Raw genomic sequence first — 26,570 nt, forward strand, 5'->3', positions numbered from 1 at the left:
AACAAATCCAGAGCAGGAACCTCTCACGTTGTGGAAAACGCTTACAATTCAAGAATTTCATCCACATTATTCTTTCTACCTGCATCTAAAAAACCTTCAGTGTCTTGAGATTTTCTTCTAAATGCCTCCTGATAGTGTAATACAGATCAATGAGTGTCGTAGAACATAATCAGGTGTTTCGTGTTGATTTCTGTGGTGTTTGTGTGACGTGCGGCTCATAATCTGCTGATCTGGATCTCAAAATCGCTTCTGTTCTGGATCAAATAAAGCCCTTTAATCAGACTCTTCACATGACTCAACGTCACATGACTCTCGTCAGGTTTGAACCTGTTTGACACTGAAACAGTGCAGCTTTTATAATGTAATGACTTCAGCTTTCAAACCTGACTATTCCACCTCTTTACAAGCACAGTCAGGTGCAATAACCTGTTTATTGTTGTTTTGTATTATAACACACGAAATATCATCTCCTGCAAAAACATCTTTCTGCATTCAAATACAGCTGTATATTACTGCTGAAATATAACGCATGAAAGCAGTATAAGTTACAATTATTTAAATATACTACATTTAATGTGTTAAAGGGGGATAAATGTTAAATATGATAAAAGATAAATAAAAAATGTATTATAATTTTGTTATTATATAATAATTTAATTATTATAAAATAAATGTAATAAATAATACAAAAATAAAATACTATATAATAATAATAGTAATAACACATTCAAATAATGCAAAATTCAAATAATGTAAAAATTAATAATTTATTAAAAAAAAATTAGCAAAATAAATGTAATAAATAATAATTAATTAAATAATATATAATTATTCTAATTAATATATAACAATAATTAAATAATATATAATAATAATAATCCTATTTTTTAATATTTAAATTAAAATAATTAATTTAAAAATTAATCATTTAATAAAAAAAATAATTATCAAAATAAAAAAAAACATAATAAAAAAGCATTTTAACTCTTCAATCATCTTTTTTTTTACTCATTTTGACAGTCATATTAGAATTTTATTAATTTTATAAAAAAAAAAAAAATTGGGATCTGAATAAAACAATATCCCTGAGAGTTATAGTATGATATATTTATACATTAAACAGTTCATTATACACCCAATAACATGACACTGATGCTCTATACATTTTTTTGCAAGCAATATAAGTCACAATTATTTCATTATAATATATTAGATGTTGTAAAGGGGGGGCAAATGTTAAATATTAAAAGATAAATTGTCAAACAATTTATTAAATGATCAAAATGGATAATAAAATTTAAAAATGCATAATAAAATATATCATTTTAACTGTTCAATCTTTTTTTTTATTTACCTTTATTTTGGATATGCAATCAAAACAATATTCCTGAGAGTTTTCATTTTATATATTTATATATGACATATTATTATGTTATATATAATTATTATAATTACAATAAATAAAATAAAAAGTAAAATAAAAAAAACTAAAAACTAAATAAGAATAAAATAAAACAGCAAACAGAACAAAATAAAATATAATGAAACAAAACAAAGCAAAAAAATATATAAAATTAGATAAAATTGTCAGACAATTTATTAAATTATCAAAATGGATAATAACATTTTTAAATATTCATAAGAAAATATAGCATTTTAATTATTCAATCTTTTTTTATTTTGGCTAAACATTTAGGATGTGCAATCAAAACAATATTCCTGAGAGTTTTCATTGATATATTTATATATAACATATTATTATGTTATATATAAAATTATTATATTATAATTATAATATAATAAATAAAATAAAAAGTAACAAAATAACAATTATATAATTATAATATTATAATTATTAAGTACATATTATTTATATATACACACCCAGTAACATGACACTCTCTATCCAGGTACTCAATTTATTTTTGCTAAAGCAAAGACAAATGCATGTTGTTGTATAAAAACAAGAAACGTTTCTAACGGTAAGGAAGCACTGTGGATGTGTCCGAACAAGTGTTGAAATCATCGTGTTTATCGCTTACAGCCAGAAAAAGCTGTCGTACCTGCTTTACATCAGATTACCCATTCTATCCAATTTCATGAGAAAAGAAAAGAAACGCATTTGTGTGTGACACCAACATGCTGATATGATAAACACAACAAAACACTTTCAGAGTTTTCACACAATTCTGTCTCAGCTCTGAGAGTTTAGTGTTTCCTAAACGTCTTGGCATCAGGGAGCTGACGTCACATTAATAATGCAGAGGCAGCAGACGTCCACCGTAGTGTCATTTAAGAGCAGCTCATCAGGAATCATTACTCACACGCTTTGGTCAAAACCTTAGTGCTTCTGCATGAAGGAGCAAAACATCACAGAGACGCTACGACATCACCTAGCAACCAGCTGGAGCACCCTAGCAACTGCATAGCAACAGCAAACACTGCTCACATTGTCTTTAGGAAACGTAAACATACAGTTACTGTCCACTGTCTGCATATAGAAAACACTTCACATATTACTGACACAACAACAGCCTAAAATCATCTCATCATTAACTACATGAGTAAAGACCAAATTCGCAGAGGAACTTTGAAGTTGGCTTGAGAAAACCTTGTCTGAAAGTTTGAAATAACTTTAAAAAGCTTAAAGTTTGAATTTAACAGTTGAAACTGAAGTTTGGGACAGAGTGGGAACGCACACGTTTCTAGCACGAATCAGCGCGTTACTACCATTAGGATGCTTAAACCATGCTGCTAGTATGATTTAACACAGTTTAACCATGTTGCTAGCATAATTTAGCATGAATTAGCATGTCACTAGAATGATTTACCATGTTCCTAGTATTTTGCTACCATGATTAGCAAGTTAGCATGCTTTTAGTATGATAGTACCATGATTACCACCATGCTTAACATGTTACTAGTATGTTGCTAGCATAATTAGCAAGTTACTAACACGTTTTAGCATAATTAGCATGCTACTTACATACTTAGTATGTTACTAGCATATTGCTAGCAGGATTATAACATGACTAACAAGTTACTAGCATGTTGTTACCTTGATAGCCATGTTTCTAGCATGATCAGCATGTGTCCAACATGATTAACATGTTACTAGCACGGTTTAGCATGATTAGCATGTTTGCTAGCATGTTGCTGGCATAATTATAGCATGATTAGCATGTTTATAACATGTTTATAACATGATTAACATGTTACTACCATGTTTCTAACATGATTAGCATGTTACTAGCACGGTTTAGCATGATTAGCATGTTTGCTAGCATGTTGCTGGCATAATTATAGCATGATTAGCATGTTTATAACATGTGTATAACATGACTAACAAGTTACTAGCATGTTGCTAGCATGATTAGCATGTGTCCAGCATGATTAACATGTTACTAGCACGTTGCTAGCATGTTTACAACTTGATTAGCAAGTTATTAGCATGTTTTAGCATGATTAGTGTTACTAGCATAATTAGCATGTTGCTAGAACAATTAAAACAGAATTAACATATTTATTACATGTTTATAACACAACTAACAAGTTACTAGCATTTTGCTAAGATGAATAGCATGTTACCAGCATGTTGTTAGCATGTTTCTAACATGATTAGCAAGTTACTAGCATGTTTTAGCATGATTTGCATGTTACTAACATGTTGCTAGCACAATTATAGCACAATTAGCATTATTATAGCACGTTTATAACGTGACTAACATGTTACTAGCATGTTGTTAACATGTTTTTATCATGATTAGCAAGTTACTAACGTATTTTAGCATGATTAGCATGTTATTAACATGTTACTAGCATGTTTTAGCATGATTAGCATGTTTGCTAGCATGTTGCTAGCATATTTAGCACTTTGCTGGCACATTTATAACATGATTAGCATGTTTATAACATGTTCATAACATGACTAACAAGTTACTAGCATGTTGCTAACATGTTTCTCGCATGTTTTTTTCATGATTAGCATGTTACTAACATAATTAGCATGTTGCTAGTACAATTAAAACGTGGTTAAGATGTTTATTACATGTCTATAACACGAATAACAAGTTACTAGTATGATTAGCATGTTTCCAGCATGTTGTTAGCATGTTTCTAACATGATTAACAAGTTACCAACATGTTTTAGCATGATTTGCATGTTACTAGCATGTCGCTAGCACAATTATAGCACAATTAGCATTATTATAACATGTTTATAACGTGACTAACAAGTTACTAGCATGTTGTTACCATGTTTAACAAGTTTCCAGCATGTTGTTAGCATGTTTCCACCATTATTCACATGTTACTAGCATGTTGTTAACATGTTTTTATCATGATTAGCAAGTTACTAACATGTTTTAGCATGATTAGCATGTTGCTAGCATGTTTCTAGCATGATTAGCAATTAAGTTACACGCATGTTGCTAGCATGATTACCAAGTCGCTGGGATGTCGCTAACATTTTTCTAGCATGATATTTTTTAACACGTTTTAACATAAAAAACAAGTTAAAATCAGCTGATTTTGTAAAATGAACTGCTTAAAACCAGCTAAAACCAGTTAAAAAATCAGATAAAACCAGCCTAGGTTTACATTGGTCTGCCAGCTTGAAGAGCTAAAAAGTGGCCAAAACCACTTTATCTCCAGCCTGGAAGAACAGCCAAAGCAGCCATTCAGCTGGTTTTAGCAGGTTTTTAGATACTGACTAAATTTTGGCTCAGAAGAGGATGAAACAATTGCTTTCTCAAGCCAACTTACTAAAGGCACTTCAAAAATGACTAAAAACATTTGGGAGTAGTGTTTTAGTATTTGGGATCACTAGTAATCAGCTAAAACATAATGAAGCTTAATTTGATCAGCTAATAGTGCATTGCCAATGTAACGGCTCATGGGTAAACTAAAGGAACAGTTCACCCAAAAATAAAACTTATGGGCTCATATTTTAGTTTAAAACGTCTTAATGATGGATTTGTTTCATCTTTTGTCTTCTCAAGATGTGAACTGATGGACTGGAGTGGTGTGGATTACTTGTGGATTATTGTGATGTTTTTATCAGCTTTCATTCTGACGGCACCCATTCACTGCAGTTTTGGATGAACTGTTCCTTTCTGCTCACGGAATCAGATTTCGTCTTAAACCATTTAAACAGCAGCGTTTTAAACGTCACTTACAGCACACAAACACTGAAATCACATTTACAGAGAAACAGTCTCAGTACATGTTGATTCCTGCATCTGGAAGACGATCATTAAAGGCACAGCAACTAAAACAGGAGAGCAGGACAAAGTGCATCTGTGGAAATATCAAATCAGAAATAATCTACATTACATCTACATGTTTTCAGAGCATCATGGTAATAAAATAGTGGTGCATAATTTTATAAAGGAGATGATTGCATTGAAGTTTGTTCCAGTTGCTCATCAACATCCATCCTAACAATTTAAAAAGCAGCTACTGTATATATTTTCATGTATAAAAATCCAATTTAAACCCTGAAAAATCAATATTATAAATATGTGTAAAACATATAGCTTCTATTACATGATTGTGCATTTTTAATGACCATTATTTAACATGTGAAATGAACTAACAATGAGCAATATATATATATATATATATATATATATATATACATAAAATAATCTTTGTAAAAATAAAAATATATTTTTTTTGTTCATGTTAGTTAACAGTGCATTAACTAATGTTAACAAATACAACTTTTAATTTTAAAATGTTTTAGTAAATGAATAAATTAACATTAAGACAAATACTGTAGAATACTGTTCATTGTTAGTTCATGTTCACAAATGAAACCTTACTGTAAAATTTTACTTTTATTTCTACTCACTATAGTACCGTTAGATGTATTATTTCTTTTAACCTATTTTTTTATTTTTTTATATATATATATTATTCATAATTTCTTAATTTGAATATTTTGATCAAAAACAATTTTAATTTATTTATTTACGTAATTAAATTTTTTATTTCAAATAATTTATTTGTTTTTTATTTTTATTTATTTATTTACGCTGTAAAAAAAAATTGTTGCAACTTAAAAGTAAGTGTTCATGCTGCCTTAAAATTTTAAGTGTACTCAACTCAAATATTCATGTTTTCACATAGTACAACTTAACATTTCATGTTGACTAAACTTAAAATTTTAAGGCAATACAAACACTTGCTTTTTTAAGTTGAAACAACTTTTTACAGTGTATTTATTTATAGATTTTCGCATTTTTCAATTTCAGAATTTTTTTTTTTTTTTAGAAAATTAGTTTAAACCACACATTAAACGAGCAGCTCAGTTGGTCTCAGAGTAATAATGTCTTTGCATATTTCTCTATTTATTCACACTTTGTTCTTAACCAAACAGGTTGGACATGGGTCTGGATTTGACGGGGCTCTTGAGCGAATCCTCTCCTTCCTCGTTCTCCCTGAATGAAGTGCTGTGGACGATCTGCGTCTTGAAGCGGTTCCTCTGCAGTCTGATCCGGCCGATGGAGGACTTCCTATAGAGCGACTTGGGCTTGGACTGACCATCGGCCGTCATCTCCTCAGGGTGATTCAGCAGCCGTAGAGGGTTAAGGTTGGACGGGAGGACTTTAGGAAGCTTCCATCGCCCGGCACCAGATGCGTTCTCCGTGTCTGAGCTCACACAAGCCCCTATGATGTCCTTGATGTCGCCTGTTACACTGGATTGGAGATACTGCGCTGCTTTCTTCCCGCTGTAGTCCCTCACATCCACATCAGCATTATACGCTCCCACCAGAAGCTTCATGACCTCGATGTGGTTGTGCATGGCCGCCAGGTGTAGAGGTGTGTAGCCGGCACTGGATCGGGCGTTTACGTTGATGGCGACGCCGTGCCGTTTGGCGAAATTCACCAGCATAGCAAAAAGCTCGTGTTTGCCTTGCTTGGCCGCCCAGTGCAGACACGTGAACCCGGTGACAAAGTCCTTTTTGGAGATGAGAGTGGGTTCACACTCGAGCAGCCGCTGCAGACTGTCCCATTCGCCATCTGCTGTGCACATCATCCACTCGTGCTCCAGCGGGTCTAAGGTTACCGAAGCACAATCCTCATCCACAGATGACATTCTGAACTCACTGCTTCTGGCCAACATGTGCCCTTGAGGGTTACGGTGCACCAGTGAGCGTCTCACCTGCATATGCATTACATAATATTTGCATTATGTACATTTGGATTATATATTATATGCATTATGTGATTTTGCATTATATAATATATGCAATATGTGATTTAGCATTATACATTTTATGCATTGTGTGATTTTGCATTATATATTATATGCATGATGTACACTTGGATTATATATTATGAACTATAAGCATAATCATTACTACATGCATTACGTGCATATGCATTATATAGTATATGCACGTAATGCATGTAGTGCATATAACATATTAAGTGATTTTACATGATTTATATGCATTTGGAATATACATATATTATATGTTTTATCCACATTTGGATTATATATTACATGCATTATGTGAATATGCATTATATACTATAAGCATTATGTGATTGATCATTATATATTATATGCATAATGTGCATTTATATTATATATGCATTATAACCATTATCATTATTACATGCATTTTGTGATTTCGCATTATTCGTTAGATGCATTGTGTGCATATGTATTAAATATTATATGCACAATGCGATTTTGCATTATATATTATTTCCATAATGTGCATAATTATTATTACACGAATTATGTGCATATGCATCACATATCACATGCATTACGTGATTTTGCAATATACATTATATGCATAATTATGTGCATTTGGATTATATATTATATGGAAAGAGCATAATCTTTATTACATGCATTAACTGCAAATGCATCATCTCCACCTTATTTTTCCCATAAGAGTGGGTGCAGCCATTTGTACATTTTTTGTGTCTGGCTTCCAGTCTCATCCACTTCCAGCTATTTTTAGCTGCACAAAAAGCTCGTTTTGCTGTTTCATATTGCAAACTGGTGTGTCTTAGCATATTATTTTACTGTATTATCTTAAATATGAACACACTGGTTTGTAGTGCAAACTGTTTTACCGTTTACTGCACTTCGATATTCTTCTCATTATTTCCCTATGGCGGATTATGAACCGGACGTCTAACACATTACCAGAAAACAGCTTACTTCCGCACTGAAAAAATAGGGTGGATATGCATTATATGATTTTGCATTATTTATTATATGCATTTTTGTAATGTATTTTCTATGCATTATGTGCATATGCATTATGTGATTTTGCATTATATATTATATGCATAATGTACACTTGGACTATATATTATATGCATTACAAGCATAATCATTATTAGATGCATTATGTGCATATGCATCATATATTACATGCATTAAGTGATTTTGCATTATTTATTACATGCATTATGTGCATATGCATTATATATTGTATGCACTATGTGATTTTGCTTTACATATACACATTATGCATTATTTATTATAATGTGCACTTGGATTATATATTATATGCATTATAAGCATAATCATTATTACATGCATTATGTGCATATGCATCATATATTACATGCATTATGTGCATATGCATCACATATATGGATTGTATGATTTTGCATTATATATTATATGCATAACGTGTATTTGGATTATATATTATATGCATTATGAGCATTATGTGCATTTACACTATTATGTGCAATGGCATTACATATTATATGCATAATGTGCATAATTATTATTACATGAATTATGTGCATATGCATCACATATCGCATGCATTATGTGATTTTTTTATATACATAATGTATTAATGTATTACATATAATGTATTATTTTACAATATACATTATATGCATAATTATGTGCATTTGGATTATATATTACATGGAATGAGCATAACCTTTATTACATGCATTATATGCAAATGCATCATATGATTTTGCATTATTTATAATATGCATTTTTGAAATATATTTTCTATGCATTATGTGCATATGCATTATATATTATATGCATAATGTGCACTTGGACTATATATTATATGCATTACAAGCATAATCATTATTACATGCATTATGTGAATATGCATCATATATGCATTATATGATTTTGCATTATTTATTACATGCATTATGTGCACAATCATTATTACATGCATTATGTGCATATGCATTATATATTGTATGCACTATGTGATTTCGCTTTACATATTATACACATAATTATTTATTATATTGTGCACTTAGATTATATATTATATGCATAAGCATAATCATTATTACATGCATTATGTGCATATGCATCATATATTACATGCATTATGTGCATATGCATCACATATATGCATTGTATGATTTTGCATTATATATTACATTCATAACGTGCATTTGGATTATATATTATATGCATTATGAGCATTATGTGCATTTACACTATTATGTGCAATTGCATTATATATTATATGCATAATGTGCATAATTATTATTACATGAATTATGTGCATATGCATCATATATGCATTATATGATTTTGCATTATTTATTACATGCATTATGTGCATATGCATTACATATTATATGCATTATGTGCTTTTGCATGATTTATTATATGCAATATGTGCATATGCATTATATATTGTATGCACTATATGATTTTGCTTTACATATTATACACATTATTATTTATTATAATGTGCACTTAGATTATATATTATATGCATTATAAGCATAATCATCATTACATGCATTATGTGCATATGCATCATATGTTACATGCATTATGTGCATACGCATTACATATATGCATTGTGTGATTTTGCATTATATATTATATGCATTATGAGCATCATGTGCATTTACGCTATATGTGCATTTGCATTATATATGATATGCATTATGTGCATTTGCATTATATGTGATATGGTTTGTGTGTATTTCCATTATAAACTGCATGCATTACATTACTGCATGTGCATTTGCACCCGTCCCACCTGTGGAGAACTGCTCATCATGAGCTCTATAAAGTTCTTGCGGCTGCATTTGGGGGTGCTGCCATCCTCAGTCTGTCCATCATGTGCTCCATCCTCAGAAGAGGCCAGCAGACTCCGCTGAGATCCCCTCGATGCTCTCCGTCGACTAATGATGACCTGTGGTGTGACAGAAGCTCTGCCAACTCCAGCCTCCAGCTCTGCCTCTCCTGCCCTAGATTCCGCTTCTCCTGTTGACTGGGCATTACAGAGCTCAGGAGCATTTGCTTTCACATCATTTCCAGGCAGAGTTTCAGACTCTTTCTCAATCAGTGCAATGTCAGACACACACAGCTCCTCCTCAGCATCTCTAACAGCTTTCATCTCCTCAGAATCACCGATTTCCCCACGCACTTTGCCGTTCTCTTCGAAATGCAATGCATTAATTCCTCTATTGATGTCTTCATCATCATCACCATTATCGTTAGGCTTCTCATCCTGCGCGCTCCCGCTGCGCATCTCCGGGTTTCTGTACTTCTTCTTCAGACACACCACTTTCTCCCCGTTTTCTTGCTTTACGTAGGCGATATTATCCACAAAACGCTTAAATCTCTCTTTTAGCACGGCTCGCTTCGTATTTTCGCTGCTCAGAAAGACTTTAAAATGCGCGACCAAGTCCTTGTTTTTCACACGCCCCCCATTTTCCAGTAGAAAGTCCAGGACGGATTCTTGCGTGCACTCCGTCGCCATCATATCATGTTTTATAATAATAATAAATAAGCGAACAGCGTCTAGTGCGTCATTTCGACAGGTTGACATCGATAAATCAGTCTGTGCGCAGGTGAACACATCGTGGTTTGTATTAAACGCAGGCTGTAGATGAGATTGAGTACTGACTGTGTCAGATAGGGGTCGGTAGAGTTTATAAAGATGATGTTTGCATCCTAGCAACTCCTGTTGGAGAACAAAATCACTGATGTGAAACTGGAGTGCACGGACGTCCATTCGGGCTCAAACGCGCTTAGCGTTAACACGCTCAGCGGCTCCGCGTTGAGCCAAAATGAATTCCAGTTTCACCGCGACAGCACTGAGGGCGAGTCCGAGCTTGGAACGTACCACTTTGCCGGGACGAGGGGGGGTTGGAGGGCTATTGAGCGTTAGAGGCTTTAATTAATCAAACCGAGCACGATTTCTATCTTTCATTTGGATTAAATCGGCTTGTAATCTTAAGTAAGTGCTCGGTAATATATTTAGCGTTTGAAGTCCTTATACTCTGTCGACTAAAATTCAGACTAAACCCTCTCCGTGAGAGTGAAATGGTAGAGCAGCTGTTCCCAGTGGTGTGTCAGCTGGAAATTATTGGAGAGGCGGGTCAGGGCAACTTTTGACTTTCATCCGAAAGCGATTCGAGATTTCTACAAATATTCGCTACTTTTCCGCGCGCAAATGGCTTCTTCAGACGTGGTTCGACAGATGGTACGTATGCGATCGATGTTTTCCCGATTCGGAGTGTTTTGTCCTTTCTGTGGCTGTGTGAAGTTTGGGACAGTGGGAGTGAGTTGGCGTGAGCGCGCTTGGGAGTGTCCCGGATCAGCGCTCAACTATTTCACTCAATGACGAGAGCGCGCCTCATTTATTCATCTGTAAACAAACATTTAATTAATTAGTCGGGATAAATATATCCATCTATATCGATCTGAATGAATTAATCTGATTTATCAAACATTTATCTGATTTATGAATCCGAATGCGTGTGTGTGAATGATCAATCGGAATGCATTTCTAAATCTGAATTATTAATCTGAATACAAACATGCCATTTTATAACTGAATAAGTTTATTCGTATTATCTGATTTTTAAAATTGAACGCATTTATCATACATTAATCTGATTTCTGAATCTGAATGCATGTAGCCGATATGAATGAGCAATCTGAATACATTTTTTAATCTGAATTATGAATCAGAATGGATTTATCTGATATATCAGTTTGAAAGCTTTTATTTGTTGATCTGATTTATCGAATTGAATGCATTTATCTGATTTATGAATCTGAATGTGTATATAATCAAGCAATCTGAATACATTTCTTAATCTGAATTATAAATCTAAATGTAAACATGACTTTTGAATAAATTTATTGGATTTATCAGTTTGAATTCATTGATCTGATTTATGAATCTGAATGAGCAATCTGAATACATTTATCAATCTGAATACAAACTTCTGAATGATCAATTGTAATACATTTATGGTATTTCATTATATTTTACTAAAACATTTAATTTAAATAAAATACTAATACTAGATAAAAAAAAAATCTTATTAAAGTATTTCTAATTTTCATTTAGTTTAAAATGAAGGACTAAAATTGCTAACTTGAAATCAAATAAATAAAACAAAAATAAATGAAACCCGCATAATGATAATTTAAAACATTAAAATGACAATACAATGACAACAAAATTACAAAAAAGTAACTAAAAAGAAAATTAAAGCAAAGTATAAAAGTAAAAGCTAATTCAAATAAAATAAAGTTTATCTAATATTAATATTTTATTTCAGTTATTTGAAACTTTATTTCAGAAAAAAGCTAATTCAAATAAAATAAAATATTAATATCAGATTAAAAAAAACTTTTTCATTTAGTTGCCAAAACAACATTTCTAATTTTCATTCAGTTTAAAATAAAGCTCTAAAATTGCTAACTTGAAATCAAATAAATAAAAACAAAAAATAAAACTAAAATAAATTAAACACACATAATGATAATTTAAAAATTAAAATGACAATAAAATGACAACAAAATTACAAAAATGTAACTAAAAAAAAAATGAAAATAGAAAGTATTAATATTAGATAAAAAAAAAAAAAGTTATTTCAGTTAGTTGAAACTTTATTTCAGATAAAAGCCACTTCAAATAAAAAAAAAATATTAATATTAGAAGGCAGTATTTCTAATTTTCATTTAGTTTAACATGAAGCACTAAAATTGCTAACTTGAAACCATCTAAATAAAAACTAAAACTAAAATAAATTAAACCCACATAATGATAATTTAAAAATTAAAATGAAAGTAAAATTACAAAAATGTAACTAAAAGTAAAATGAAAACAGCAAGTATAATTCAAATAAAATAAAATATTAATATTAGATTAAAAAAAAAAACTTTATTTCAGTTAGTTGCCAAGGCAACATTTCTAATTTAATTCAGTTTAAAATCAAGCACTAAAATGGCTAACTTTAAATCAAATAAATAAAAACTAAATCAAAGTTTAAATTAAACCTATATATATCTTTTTTGTTGAAGCATTTATTGTATGTATATTTACAGTTATATAAAAGTATACACTGGATATATGAAGTCTGAGAACACAAACAAACTTGGAAAAAGTTTTACATTTGATACAGTTTTAAATGCTAAAAATCAAAAGTTTAGATTTGTAACAATGTAACATTTTAGAATGGATAAATGTGAAACTGTGTGTGCAGTGTGAGTTATAATAGATTAAGAGAATGATTGGAAAAGCAGCTTTCTGTTAATCACAGCAGTCAGCGTCATGTTTTCTCGCTCGCTGGTCTCTTCCAGGACAAGAACGCCCGTCCGCTGGCTCTATCAGGACATGTTGGGTTTGACAGTCTGCCAGATCAACTGGTCAACAAGTCCACTAGTCAGGGATTCTGCTTCAACATCCTGTGCATCGGTAAGAAATTACACTAACAGAGCTTTTAGACGACAGAACGCATGGAGTACAGCAAGTGTGATCGTGCTTTGTTCAATTGTTTAGTATCTGTCCATACAGTAATACTCGCATAATAATAGTGCATATTTCTCTCTTCAGGTGAAACTGGGATTGGTAAATCCACACTGATGGACACTCTTTTCAACACCAATTTTGAGAATTTCGAATCGTCCCATTTTGAGCCGAAGGTGAAGTTGCGAGCGCAGACGTACGATCTTCAGGAGAGCAATGTTCGTCTGAAGCTCACCGTGGTTAATACTGTCGGCTTTGGAGATCAGATGAACAAGCAAGAGAGGTCAGTCCTGTTCACTTAGTGATTTAACATCTAATATGTTACAGGTTTGGAGTAAAATGTGTCCTTCCATCACTTTCTCACCAATGGATGTGAATGGGTGCCGTCAGAATGAGAGTCCAAACAGCTGATAAAAACATCACAATAATCCACAAGTAATCCACACCACTCCAGTCCATCAGTTCACATCTTGAGAAGACAAAAGCTGAAACAAATCCATCAGTTGTAAGAATTGTAAGAATAAATAAAAATTGTTTTTATGCATTCAAATAATTAGACATCCTGAAACAATAACAATAAAACAATGTAGCTGCAAGCAGCGATTACCGGGGTTCAGGCGCTTTAGTTATTTAAGCACATAAGGAAAAAGCCATTACATATTATTTAGCAAGCCTGTAACCACCTAAATCAATTATTAAAAAATCATTTTTGTCAAATCCAGGTGATTTGCCATATGAATATGATGTTTTTATAACTTTTATGACTGATGTAGCGCCTGCTGTGCTCCAAACACCTTGAAACTTTGCACGCTTCTTTAGAATAGTTTTGTGAAGTTTTGAGTTTTTGTTTAGGCTTTATAGGCTTTTCTAAAGGACCCCGTTATAGCTTCCCAAAGAGTAAATTTCAATGTTTTTGATAATTATTGACCTAAAGAGTCACACTGCGGAAAACCGTGAAATGTACAATCATTTACGCCCTCAAGATATGCGATATCACCCCCCAGTGGCTGATTTCTTTCAAATTACTCACAGACCTTTGGGGCCGTGAGTCAACCTAATAGGTGCTCAAACTTCATTGGGCAATGACGGCCATGTTTTTTGAGATATGCAAATGACCCCATAGACACTTGTGGCACTTTGGACCAAGACCGTGCACAACGATTTTTATGGTGATAGGACAAATGATTGTGCAGTTATAGCCATTTTAATGTTTTTTTTCCCCTCTTATAGCACCACCAAGTGGCCAATCTCCACGATTTTTGTCCTGTGACCTCAGATTGAGCTCTTACATAAATGTGCCAAGTTTGGTAGAGATATCTCATTCTGTTTAGGAGTTATAGGCGTTTTACTAAAAGTAGCTCCGCCCCCTTCAAACGTTTTGGCGTCCCTTTGTGACGGTGAGTCAAAAGTTAAACTTTTTTTTCTTTCTGCACTGGTTTGGTTCCGATCGGGTGAAAACCCTAGGATTAGTTCGCAAAAGTAGGCTTTTCAAAACATTTAAAAAAACGTTTGATTGACAGCAGTGGTACTAGAGGCAAAGTTGTTCGGAAGGAGGAGGTCTATCATACGATACGAATATTGTGCGTATGTGCGGAAAACTGCAATGTACAATCGTTTATGCCCTCAAAATATGCGATATCAAATATGCTTTCAAATTTCTCTTAGACCTTTGGGGGCTGTGAGTCAAACAGGCCCACCTAGTTTCGTTCCGATCTGCCTTCGTTAACCTAATAGGTGCTCAAACTTCATCGGCCAATGGCGGCCATGTTTTTTGAGATACGCAAATGACCCCATAGACACTTGTGGCACTTTGGACCAAGACCGTGCACAGTGATTTTCATGTCGATAGGACAAATGATTGCACAGTTATAGCCATTTTCATGTATTTTTTCCCCTCTTATAGCACCACCAAGTGGCCAAGCTCCGCAATTTTTGACCTGTGACCTCAGATTGAGCTCTTACATAAGTGTGCCAAGTTTGGTGGAGATATCTCATTCCATTCAGGAGTTTTAGGCATTTTACTAAATGTGGCTCCTCCCCCTTCAAACATTTTGGCGTCCCTTTGCGACGGTGAGTCGAAAGTTTGACTTTTTTTTGATAATCGCTCTTTAGAGAATCTTTCTGCACTCGCTTGGTTCCAATCGGGCGAAAAACCTAGGACTCGTTTCCAAAAGTAGGTTTTGTGAAAAATCCAAAATAGGAGTTATGAGCGATTTCATACTTTTGTTCGCTGTAGCGCCCCCGTCAGGCCGATTGGGGCGAGCATTGGCGACGTTGCAGGCGGTGTGAGTACTACCATCCCTCCAAGTTTCAAGTCTCTACGACTTACGTTTTGGTCTGCACGATCAGTTTTACATGGAAATCGCTGATCCGTGACCATTCTAACAATTACAATAGAGTTTCAGTGCTACGCCCTTGAACCCCTAATACGGTGAGAAAAAAAAAAAAAATTAATTGAGCTCTAAACATGTAATTTTTGTTAATCTATTAATAAATTGAAAAGTTTCATGATTTTTTAATTAATAAAATTTTATTTAACCATTAAAAAGGAGTTTATAGGGCCCCAATTATGGATTATGGACTCAATGTATTTAAGTTAAAAGCGTCTTAATGATGGATTTGTTTCAGCTTTTGTCTTCTCAAGATGTGAACTGATGGACAGGAGTGGTGTGGATTACTTGTGATGTTTTTATCAGCTGTTTGGACTCTCATTCTGACGGCACCCATTCACATCAATTGTTGAAACAGTGATGGAATGACACATTTCTACAAATCTGATGAACAAACAAACTCATCCTAATCTTAGACGACCTTTATTTTTGGCGGAACTACTGAATTATTTTGAATAAAAGATGTGTAACCCTTGTCTTCCCTGAATGATATTGACGTTCTGTCTCTGTTCCAGTTATCAGCACATAGTGGATTACATCGACACACAGTTTGAGTCGTACTTACAAGAGGAGCTGAAGATCAAGCGCTCTCTTCACAACTACCACGACTCCAGGATCCACGCGTGTCTGTACTTCATCGCTCCGTCCGGACACTCGCTCAAATCCTTAGACCTGGTCACGATGAAGAAGCTGGACAGCAAGGTCAGAAAGCAAACACATTAGATTATTCCTGACCTTCTGTTTCTGGAAGACGGTGGAAGACGGCAGTCCTGCTTTATCTGCTCAGTATCTGAGATTGAGAATAAAAACATTCTGTGTCTTGTTTTTAATCTTGACTGTTTTAATCTTGAGGGCTTTTGTCTCAGTACAGCAGAGGAATGTTTTTATACGTTGCAGACGTGGCTGGTGGCTAAAAACAAGCCTGTGGTTTGTCTATATTGGTCTTTTCGGTGTCGTTCAGTCTGTCGCGGTTCTGCTTCTGCCCCGCAGGTCAACATCATTCCCGTCATCGCTAAAGCCGACACCATCTCCAAGAGCGAACTGCACAAGTTTAAGATCAAGATCATGAGCGAGCTGGTCAGCAACGGCGTGCAGATCTACCAGTTTCCCATCGATGACGAAACCGTGGCCAAGATCAACACCGCCATGAACGTGAGTTCAGACGCTCATGCTGAAATAAACTACAAAAAACAACAGGAAAAAGGGTTTATTTGTGCAGTATTCACTTTTAACAACCCTAAAGGTTCTTTTAAATCATCCAAATATAAGGAGTATGTATATAAGATACTATTATAGATTTTATAAAAATAAATTATAATAATAAATAAATATATATATATATTATTTTACAGTTATAGCAATTTTAAGCTTTTATTTATTTTAGTATTTTTTATTTAGTTATTTTATTTAGTATTTTTTTTGAGTAACACTCAATTTGATTAAGACCAGTGTAGCATTGAGATACTATTATAGATTTTATAAAAAAAATAAATAAATAAAATTCTACAATAATTATTTCATAGTAATTTACATTAATACATTTACAGATATAATATTATTATTATTAATTAATTTATTTATTTTCATTTTACAGTTATAGTCATTTTGTTAAGTTTTTTTTTTGTATTTTAGTATTTTTTGACACTCAATCTGATTAAGACCAGTGTTATTTTAGCATTATTTAGATACTATTATTGATTTTATAAAAAAAACTATATGAATTATTTCATATTCATTTACATTAATATATTTGTAGAAATTACATATATATTATTTCCTTCATTTGAATTTTACAGTTTAGTAATTTTGTTAATATTAGTATCTTTTGACATCCGATTTGATTAAGGCCAGTGTAATTTTAGCATTATTGTGACACTATTATAGATTTTATTTTAAAAAACAACATTAATTATTTCATATGTATTTGCATTAAAAAAAAAAAATATATATATATATATATATATATACTTAATAAAAATATAAAAAATTATAAAAATATAAATTATAGAAATTCTTTTTTATTTTAATTTTACAGTTATAGTAATTTGTTACATGTTTTTGTTCATTTTAATTTATAATTATTATATATTAGAATGTATATATTTTTATTTTTTTTATTTTAGTGCACCAAATTAAACTAATTAAAATGAGAAATGTTGCAAACTAGCTAAAAAAAAGTATTTTTATTATCTTATTTTATTTCAGGTAATATGTATTTTCCTTTTTTTCTTTTACTGGTTTTAATTTTATTGTTCGTTTTAAGTATAATAACCCTGATTGAGGCATTTAACGCTATTATTTGGCAGTTTATCACAGAATATGTGTGTTTTTTTACTATGCAAACTAAATGTTTCATTGTATCATCACAAATAAAATTGACAGTTAAATTCAACAAAATCTTTAATGAATTTTTAATAATAGTTTGAAGATTAATTTTCCTAACTTGCTTTGTCAGATTCGTCTCAGATTATCGAGTCATTCACTGAATCACAGATGATTATTTCTGACTCAGGAGTGAAGAACCATCATTTGCACACGTAGAATAATGTGCGTAATAGAACCAGGAGCGCATCAGAAGACTGAAGGATAGTGTAGTTTGTAAATGTTTTGCTGGCTGTGTCAGGGTCATCTTCCGTTCGCTGTGGTCGGGAGTACGGAGGAGGTGAACATTGGAAACAAGATGGTGAAGGCGAGGCAGTATCCTTGGGGCGTCGTGCAGGGTGAGCGTTTATCATTCATTGTTGTCGTGTGATGACGTGAGAGTTACACACAAATACACCACCAGTCATTTTTGAACAGGTTTTTTGTTTTTTAAAGAAGTCTCTTCTACTCACCAGGCCTGCATTTATTTGATCCAAATTACAGCAAAAACAGTAAAATTGTGAAATATTATTACTATTTAAAATAACTGCTTTCTATTTGAATATATTTTAAACTGTTTTTATCATCATTATTCCAGTCACATGAGCCTTCAGAAATCATTCTAATATTCTGATTTGCTGCTGAAAAAAATGAGTAGAATTTTCAGGTTTCTTTGATGAATAGAAAGTTCAGAAGAACTGTAACATTTGTAACATTATAAATCATCTTTATCATCACTTTTGATACATTTAAAGCATCTTTGCTAAATAAAAGTATTCATTTTCTATAATTTATCTATAATACTATTATAGATGTTATTTATTATAATTTATATATATATAAAAAAAAAAAAATATATATATATATATATATATATACACGTTTTTGTTATAGATTTTATTAAAAAAAACCTACATTAATTATTTTATATTAATTTACATTAATATATTTAATATAATATATTTGTTTATATATATTTTTTTATAATTATTTTTATTTATTTATTTATTTATTTTTTTTTTACAGTTATAGTAATAGTATTTTGTTACATGTTTTTGTTCATTTTAGTATTTTTTTAAACTCAATTTGAAAGGCCAGTGTTATTTTAGCATTATATGTGTATTTATATATATATATATATATATCTATAGATTTTATAAAATGAAACCCTACGTTATTTCATATTAATTCGCATTAATATAATTAATATCATATAATCGTTTATATATATATATATATATATATATATATATATATATTTAGTTTTGTTTTGTTTTCTAATATGCTGATTTAGTTATGATTTTTTTTTTTTTTTTTTTTAAATATAAAGTTCAGAAGAACAGCATTTATCTGAAATAGAAATCTTTTGTAATATTATAAATGCCTTTATCATCACTTTTGATCCCTTTATAGCACCCTTGCTAAATAAAAGTATGAATTTCTATAATTTCTTTACCAAAAAAAAAAAATTTTAAATGCAAAAATTGTACTGACTCCAAGCTTTTGAATGATATAGTGTATAATCTTACAAAAGTTTTTTTATTTCAGATAAATTATGATCTTTGGATCTTTCTATTCATGAAAGAATCCTGAAAAACAAAAACAAAAAAATAATAATAATAATTTAAAAAAAAAATCTTGAGCAGCAAATCAGCATATTAGAATGATTTCTGAAGGATCATGTGACACTGAAGACTGGAGTAATGATGATGAAAATTCAACTTTGATCAAAGAAATAAATTACAATTTAACACATATTCACATAGAAAACAGCTGTTTTAAATTGCAAAAATATTTCACATTTTTACAGTATTTTTGATCAAATAAATCCAGGCTTGGTGAGCAGAAGAGACTTCTTTAAAAAACATAAAAAATCCTACTGTTCAAAAACTTTTGACTGGTGGTGTATACAATCAAGTATCAGTAGTTTTGTGTTCCATTAAGTTTATTTCTTAAGTTTTCTTTACTTAAAGAGTTCTTGGGTCACGTTTATGTTTCAGTGGAGAACGAGAACCACTGTGACTTCGTGAAGCTGCGTGAGATGCTGATCTGCGTGAACATGGAGGATCTGCGGGAGCAAACGCACACGCGCCACTACGAGCTCTACAGACGCTGCAAACTGGAGGAGATGGGCTTCAAAGACACCGACCCCGAGTGCAAACCCGTCAGGTGAGACGCTCATTACTCCAGATCTCGTCATGTGTGATGCCCCGCGCCGCCGCTGCGTAATCGCCAATAAGGCGTCTTTGGAGACGGCGTGGGAACTGTTTATTTAACCTCGCTCACAAGGACATTCCACAGATTTCTGCACGGCTTTTCAAAACAGCGGCCTGAACTCTTGAGCGCAGCGAGGCCAGATTCTCAGCTAATGAACGGCTTTCTTAGCGAGAGCCTTCAGATTCGCATTGATGGAGGAAAGAAGGAGAGTGTTTTAAGAGTCTGATCATTCTCACGTGGACACAGAAAACAACAGGCTGTTTAAATGCAGTTTGATCACATTTGAGGCTATAAAGTCTTATGAGTTAACATTTAAATGTCTTAAATGGTGTAACAAAAGTCTTAATTATCATTTTAAGACGTCAGGTATATGATTATTAAACTTAAGAATGTTTTGAATTAAATAACCACATTTAAAGTCATAAAACATGGCACTGTTGCATGTTCTACACAGGGTTATTACAGTAAACTTTAAAAAAAAATATATATTTTCGTTACTTGAAATAAAATATGTCTTAACTGAAATAAAAATTAAATTTGTTAAAAATATGTCATAAATAAAATTTATATATTTTTCATACATTTCTCATTTTCATTCAGTTTAACTTGATGTGCAAAAATAACTAAAACAGAAATGAAAATGAGTAAAAACAATTTCAACTATTAACTATTTAATTTCTATTTTTCTGTAATTAAATTTTAATGATCAAAAAGCATGTCTAATTAATCAATAAATTAATTAATAAATACTAAATTAAGAAATTCATAATTTTTTTAACAACAATAATATATATATATATATATATATATATATATATATATTTTTTTTTTTTTTTTAATTTATATAAATAAAATTTATTTATATAAATCAGTTGTGTATTTTAAGTTTTCTGGCAATCAAATGAAGGCATAACCCATTACTTTATCTTTTAATTAAATAAAAATTAAATTAAACAACCCTTTATGTTAACTAAAACTAAAAATGATAAAAAAATTTAATTTAATTTAATAAAATTTTAATGATCAAAAAGCATGTCTAATTAATCAAATTCATAAAAACAAATGTATGGGTTTTTTTTTATTTATTTAACAATAATAGGGCCCAATTTATATTTTTCTTTATATCTTTTTATTTATTTATTTTTATTTTTATTTATTTATTTATTTATTTTTTTTTTTTTTTTGAGAAAATCAGTTGTGTATCTTAATTTTTCTAGCAATCAAATGAAGGCATAATTAATTAGTTTATCTTTAAAAAAATAAATAAATAAAATTAATAAAAATTAAATTAAACAACACTTTCATTTTAACTAAAACTGAAATAAATAAAATAAAATGAATAAAAGCATATGCATTTCAAAATAAGAGTCCTGGAGTCTTTTGGGCTTGTTTTTGATGAAAAGTCCAGCAGTTTTTCTGGTTATTATTGGTATGTTGGCTACATAATGAACTGGATCTGGCATTTAATGAAGCATAAACTCTCTATTTTTCAAAAGACTAGTGTTAATTTTATTTATGTAGTTCTTAAATGAGCAGAAATTTTAACTCGCCAGAGATTAACAACAAAAAACTGTGATGCGTTTGAAATCAAATCACGAGGCGCCTGATGATCTGATGACGCTCAGATGTTTTGTTTAACTAGTATTTGTGAGTTTAACACATTTTCTTATGCTTGCAGTCTTCAGCAGACGTACGAGGCGAAGCGGCAGGAGTTTCTTGGCGAGCTGCAGAGACGAGAGGAGGAGATGCGACAGACGTTTGTCCAGAGAGTCAAAGAGAAGGAGGCCGAGCTGAAAGACGCCGAGCGAGAGGTGCGACACACGCATTATTGTTATTATTATTATTATTATTTATTTTTTTTATTATTATTTTTTTTTCTCATTTTCCATTTTGCTCTAAAATTTAACAACAGTTTATTAGAAGTTTAACTAAAAAGACAAAAAGAACTCCAAAAACAACTTCATTTATGTTTTGTTTTTTTTCCTTCAGAAAATCTGTTCTCTATGTTAATTTTTTCGGCAATCAAATGAAGGATTCCAGATCATTTAATTAAATTAAAATTGTAATTACATTTTTATAATCAGAAAGCACGTCCAATTAATCAATTTCAAAAAACAACTTTGTTTTTTTTTTTTTTTTTTTTTTTTTTTATATTTAGATTTTTTCCCCAGAAAATCAGTAGTGTATTTTAATTTTTCTGGCAATCAAATGAAGTCATACACAATGAATTCATCTTTGAATCAAATGAAAATGTAATTACACAACCCTTTCTTTCTTTTTGGCAAGTTTTTACATTACAGAGCTTGAATGACAGTGTAAATACTAAGGTAAAAAAAACAACAGTACAGTGAATAATACTTCAGGGTAATTTAAAAGAAATAAACTAAATTAAAAAAAGTTTTAATAATTTTACTATTAATAGTATTAGTAGTTTTGTAAACTACTGTAAAATAGTAATTTATTTCCATCACAATTTCTTCAAGTTAAATTGAATCAAACTTTTATTTTGACAGGTTGCTTTGACATTAGTCCATATTTTGATTTGATTTAAATGTAGCCTATGAGTGGATTATTTAATTTGTCACATTCTCCAAAACAAAAGTCACAGGCCCTGCATTCATGCTTCATGCTGTCTAATCTTACGTAAGGACTCACCATTACATGATGTCAGATAACCGGTTGACCAGTGATCGAGCTACTAACCGGCGGTGTGTGTGTGTGTGTGGTGGTTCAGTTGCAGGGAAAGTTCGAGCAGCTGAAGCGACTGCACGCGGATGAGAAGAGTAAGCTGGAGGAGAAGCGCAAGAGTCTGGAGGAGGAGATGAGCGCCTTCAGCAAACGCAAAGCCGCCACCGAACTCCTGCAGGCGCAGTCCTTCAACGCCAGCACCAACAACAAGAAGGACAAAGACCGCAAGAAGTGAGTATGAACCACAGCACGGTTCTGAAAACATACGTCAACTACACAATTTGCAGCAGTAAAAAAAGCAGACATGGCAACCCTGCGTCAGAGGAACTTACATGTGTCAACAAAATGAAAAAGCAACAAATGTAATTTATAATAAATCAATTTCATATTATATATTTAGAGAGGATGAAAAAACAATACAATTATAAACTAGATCAAAACGTTTGTCAAGACAAACTTTAAGTTGGCTTAAGAAAGCCTAGCCTGAAAGTTCAAAGCAGCTGTAAAAGCCTGAAATTTGAAAATTTAGATAGATGGATTTGATACTTAACATGTAGTTAGCATGATTAGCATTTGGTTAGCATGTTGCTAATCATGTTTCTAGCATTAATAACATGTTACTAGCATGATTGGGAATTAGCATGTTATTAGCATTATTAGCGTGTTACTTGCATGTGGCTACCATGATTAACAAGTTACTAGCATGGTGTTAGCATGATTAGCATTTTGCTAGCATAGATGTGTTACTAGCATGATGCTAGCATGAGATAACAAGCTACTAGCCTGTTTTTACAGTGATTAGCATGTTGCTAGCATGTTGTTAGCATGATTAGCATGTTGCTAATCATGTTTTAACATGATTTTTAACCCGATTAACATGTTGCTAGCATGATTATCATGAAGTTAGCATGTTGCTAATCATGTTTTAACATGATTTTTAACCCAATTAACATGTTGCTAGCATGATTATCATGAAGTTAGCATGTTGCTAATCATGTTTCTAGCATGATTCTTGCATGATTATCGTTACTACCGCGTTGTTAGCATGATTAACAAGTTAGTGGCATGTTGCTAGCATGATTAATAAGTTATTAGCATAATTATAGCATAATTACCAAGTTACTAGCATGTTTATAACATGATTAGCTAGTTACTAACATGTTGCTAGCATGATTAGCATGTTACTGACATGTTAGAATGATTAATAAGTTACAAGCATGTTTCTAGCATGATTAACATGTTGCTAACATGTTTCTAATATGATTAGCATGTTATTAGCATTATTAGCGTGTTACTTGCATTCATGGTTAACAATTTACTAGCATTTTGTTAGCATGATTACCATGTTACTACCATGTTGCTAACATAAGCGTGTTACTACCATGATGCTAGCATGATTAACAAGTTACTAGCCTGTTTTACAGTGATTAGCATCTTGCTAGCATGTTGTTAGCATGATTAACGTGTTACTAGCATGTTTTAACATGATTAACAAGTTATTAGCATATTGTTAGCATGATTAGCATGTTACTAGCATGTTGTTAGCATGATTAACAAGTTATTAGCATATTGCTAGCATGATTAACCTATTATTAACATGTTACTAGCATGATGTTATCATGATTAACATGGTACTAGCATGTTGTTAGCATGATTAACATGTTGCTAGCATGTTTTAGCATGATTAACATGTTACTAGCATGTTGTTAACATGATTACCGTGTTACTAACAAGTTGCTAGCATGATTAACATGCTACTAGCATGTTGTTAGCATGATTAACAAGTTACTAGCATATTGCTAGCATGATTAACATGTTATTAACGTTTTAGCATGATTAGCATGTTACTAGCATGTTTTAACATGATTAACGTGGTTAGCATGTTGTTAGCATGATGAACAAGTTACTAGCATGTTGCTAGCACAGTATGTGATGAACATGACTGTAGCCGCAGTGATGGTGTTTTGGTGGAGTCTTGTGTGAATGTGTGTGGTTGTGTTGTGGAATCTCTGGCATGTGTGTTTCTGTTCTCAAAGCTGGTGTTTGTCATTCTTCAGCTCTGGATTCATGTGAAGGCGAGGCGGACGGATCTGTCACCATCATCAACAGCATGTTTACGCACAGCAGTGTTATAAATGTACATTGATGGAGTTGTATGTTACTGACACCAGCATTGACGGTACTGTATCACGGACACGCGTCAGGTCGTCTTACCTTTGAAGAACAGCACACGTCTTCACTTTGGTGCCTAAAAATGGAAATTCTTTCTTACGAGCACAACGCGGACGGTTTATCACAGAATATGCTCTTTTGAGAACTTGTAATCTACTATTTTTCCTGGTAAGTGTACGATTATTCGGCTGGAGACTTGTGTTTTTATGGTTGAGGAGGGCTAAAAACATTAATCGGAAATATACTATAGTAATTTACCACAAATGTTTACCTTATTGCATTTATTTTCCACTTTTTATACTCATATGTTACATGTATTTAAACAGTGTTATTTTGGGTGATGTTTAACCAAATAAACTTGTATTTTTCTGCAGATTGTATTTCTTGTGTTCTCTATGACTGGTTTCAATAATATTCTATATTTTATCACGCATACACACACATATATATAATAAAGTGCATATTTTATGAATATAACACAATCTTGTTTAGAGTTCAAATACTTAAATTATTTGACAAAAATAAAATACATATTTTCAATTATTCAATTATGAAGTTACTACTAACATATTAAAACTAATCTAAATGGCAATGATAAAAAAAAGAACTTAGAATTTTTAACTTTTAGAATAACAAAATGAATCATAGTTTAATTTAACATTAATATATTATTAAAACATTTGAGGAAAAAGCAGCTTTGTCATAATAACAGCAGAAATACAGAACAGGTCTTGCTGAGAAAAGAAAAAAAGTATTTTCTGGTAAGTGACACCTGAAAAAACCTGTATTTGAAACCAGATTATTTCCATTAAAAAACGTGTAAAATCATACAAATGTTCAAAATAGGTATGTTTTTTTTTTTTTTAACATATAATACTATAGTAATTTATCACAAATGTTAACATATCACATTTATTTTCCACATTTTATATTCGCGTTACATGTATTTAAACAGTGTTTTTTGGGTGATGTTTTAAACAAATAAATT

General features: G+C 31.7%; 2 protein-coding genes across 2 annotated transcripts; one reads left to right on the plus strand and one right to left on the minus strand.

Moving 5' to 3' along the window:
- Nucleotides 1–1,905: 1,905 nt before the first annotated feature.
- Nucleotides 1,906–11,194, minus strand: sowahca (sosondowah ankyrin repeat domain family Ca). Its single transcript, XM_051119376.1, has 2 exons — nucleotides 10,023–11,194; nucleotides 1,906–7,168 (listed from the first exon to the last, which is right to left on the minus strand). The coding sequence occupies exons 1-2, from the start codon at nucleotides 11,001–11,003 to the stop codon at nucleotides 6,371–6,373; spliced, it is 1,779 nt and encodes a 592-aa protein (XP_050975333.1). The 5' UTR covers nucleotides 11,004–11,194; the 3' UTR covers nucleotides 1,906–6,370.
- A 131-nt stretch (nucleotides 11,195–11,325) lies between these two features.
- Nucleotides 11,326–25,955, plus strand: septin10 (septin 10). Its single transcript, XM_051119377.1, has 10 exons — nucleotides 11,326–11,474; nucleotides 13,589–13,703; nucleotides 13,842–14,037; nucleotides 16,660–16,846; nucleotides 17,135–17,296; nucleotides 18,768–18,864; nucleotides 20,506–20,674; nucleotides 22,401–22,533; nucleotides 23,457–23,641; nucleotides 25,468–25,955. The coding sequence occupies exons 1-10, from the start codon at nucleotides 11,445–11,447 to the stop codon at nucleotides 25,481–25,483; spliced, it is 1,290 nt and encodes a 429-aa protein (XP_050975334.1). The 5' UTR covers nucleotides 11,326–11,444; the 3' UTR covers nucleotides 25,484–25,955.
- Nucleotides 25,956–26,570: the final 615 nt, after the last annotated feature.

Source organism: Labeo rohita, chromosome 9, assembly GCF_022985175.1.
Source record: "Labeo rohita strain BAU-BD-2019 chromosome 9, IGBB_LRoh.1.0, whole genome shotgun sequence".
In the NCBI taxonomy this organism is placed as follows: domain Eukaryota; kingdom Metazoa; phylum Chordata; class Actinopteri; order Cypriniformes; family Cyprinidae; genus Labeo; species Labeo rohita.

Coding starts and splice junctions, on each gene's coding strand:
- sowahca (XM_051119376.1), bottom strand. CDS start 11,003: ATGGACGTCCGTGCACTCCAGTTTCACATCAGTGATTTTGTTCTCCAA. Junction 7,169..10,022: donor TGATGAGCAGTTCTCCACAG/GTGGGACGGGTG, acceptor ATGCATATGCAG/GTGAGACGCTCACTGGTGCA.
- septin10 (XM_051119377.1), top strand. CDS start 11,445: ATGGCTTCTTCAGACGTGGTTCGACAGATG. Junction 17,297..18,767: donor AGATCAACACCGCCATGAAC/GTGAGTTCAGAC, acceptor TGGCTGTGTCAG/GGTCATCTTCCGTTCGCTGT. Junction 18,865..20,505: donor TCCTTGGGGCGTCGTGCAGG/GTGAGCGTTTAT, acceptor TTTATGTTTCAG/TGGAGAACGAGAACCACTGT.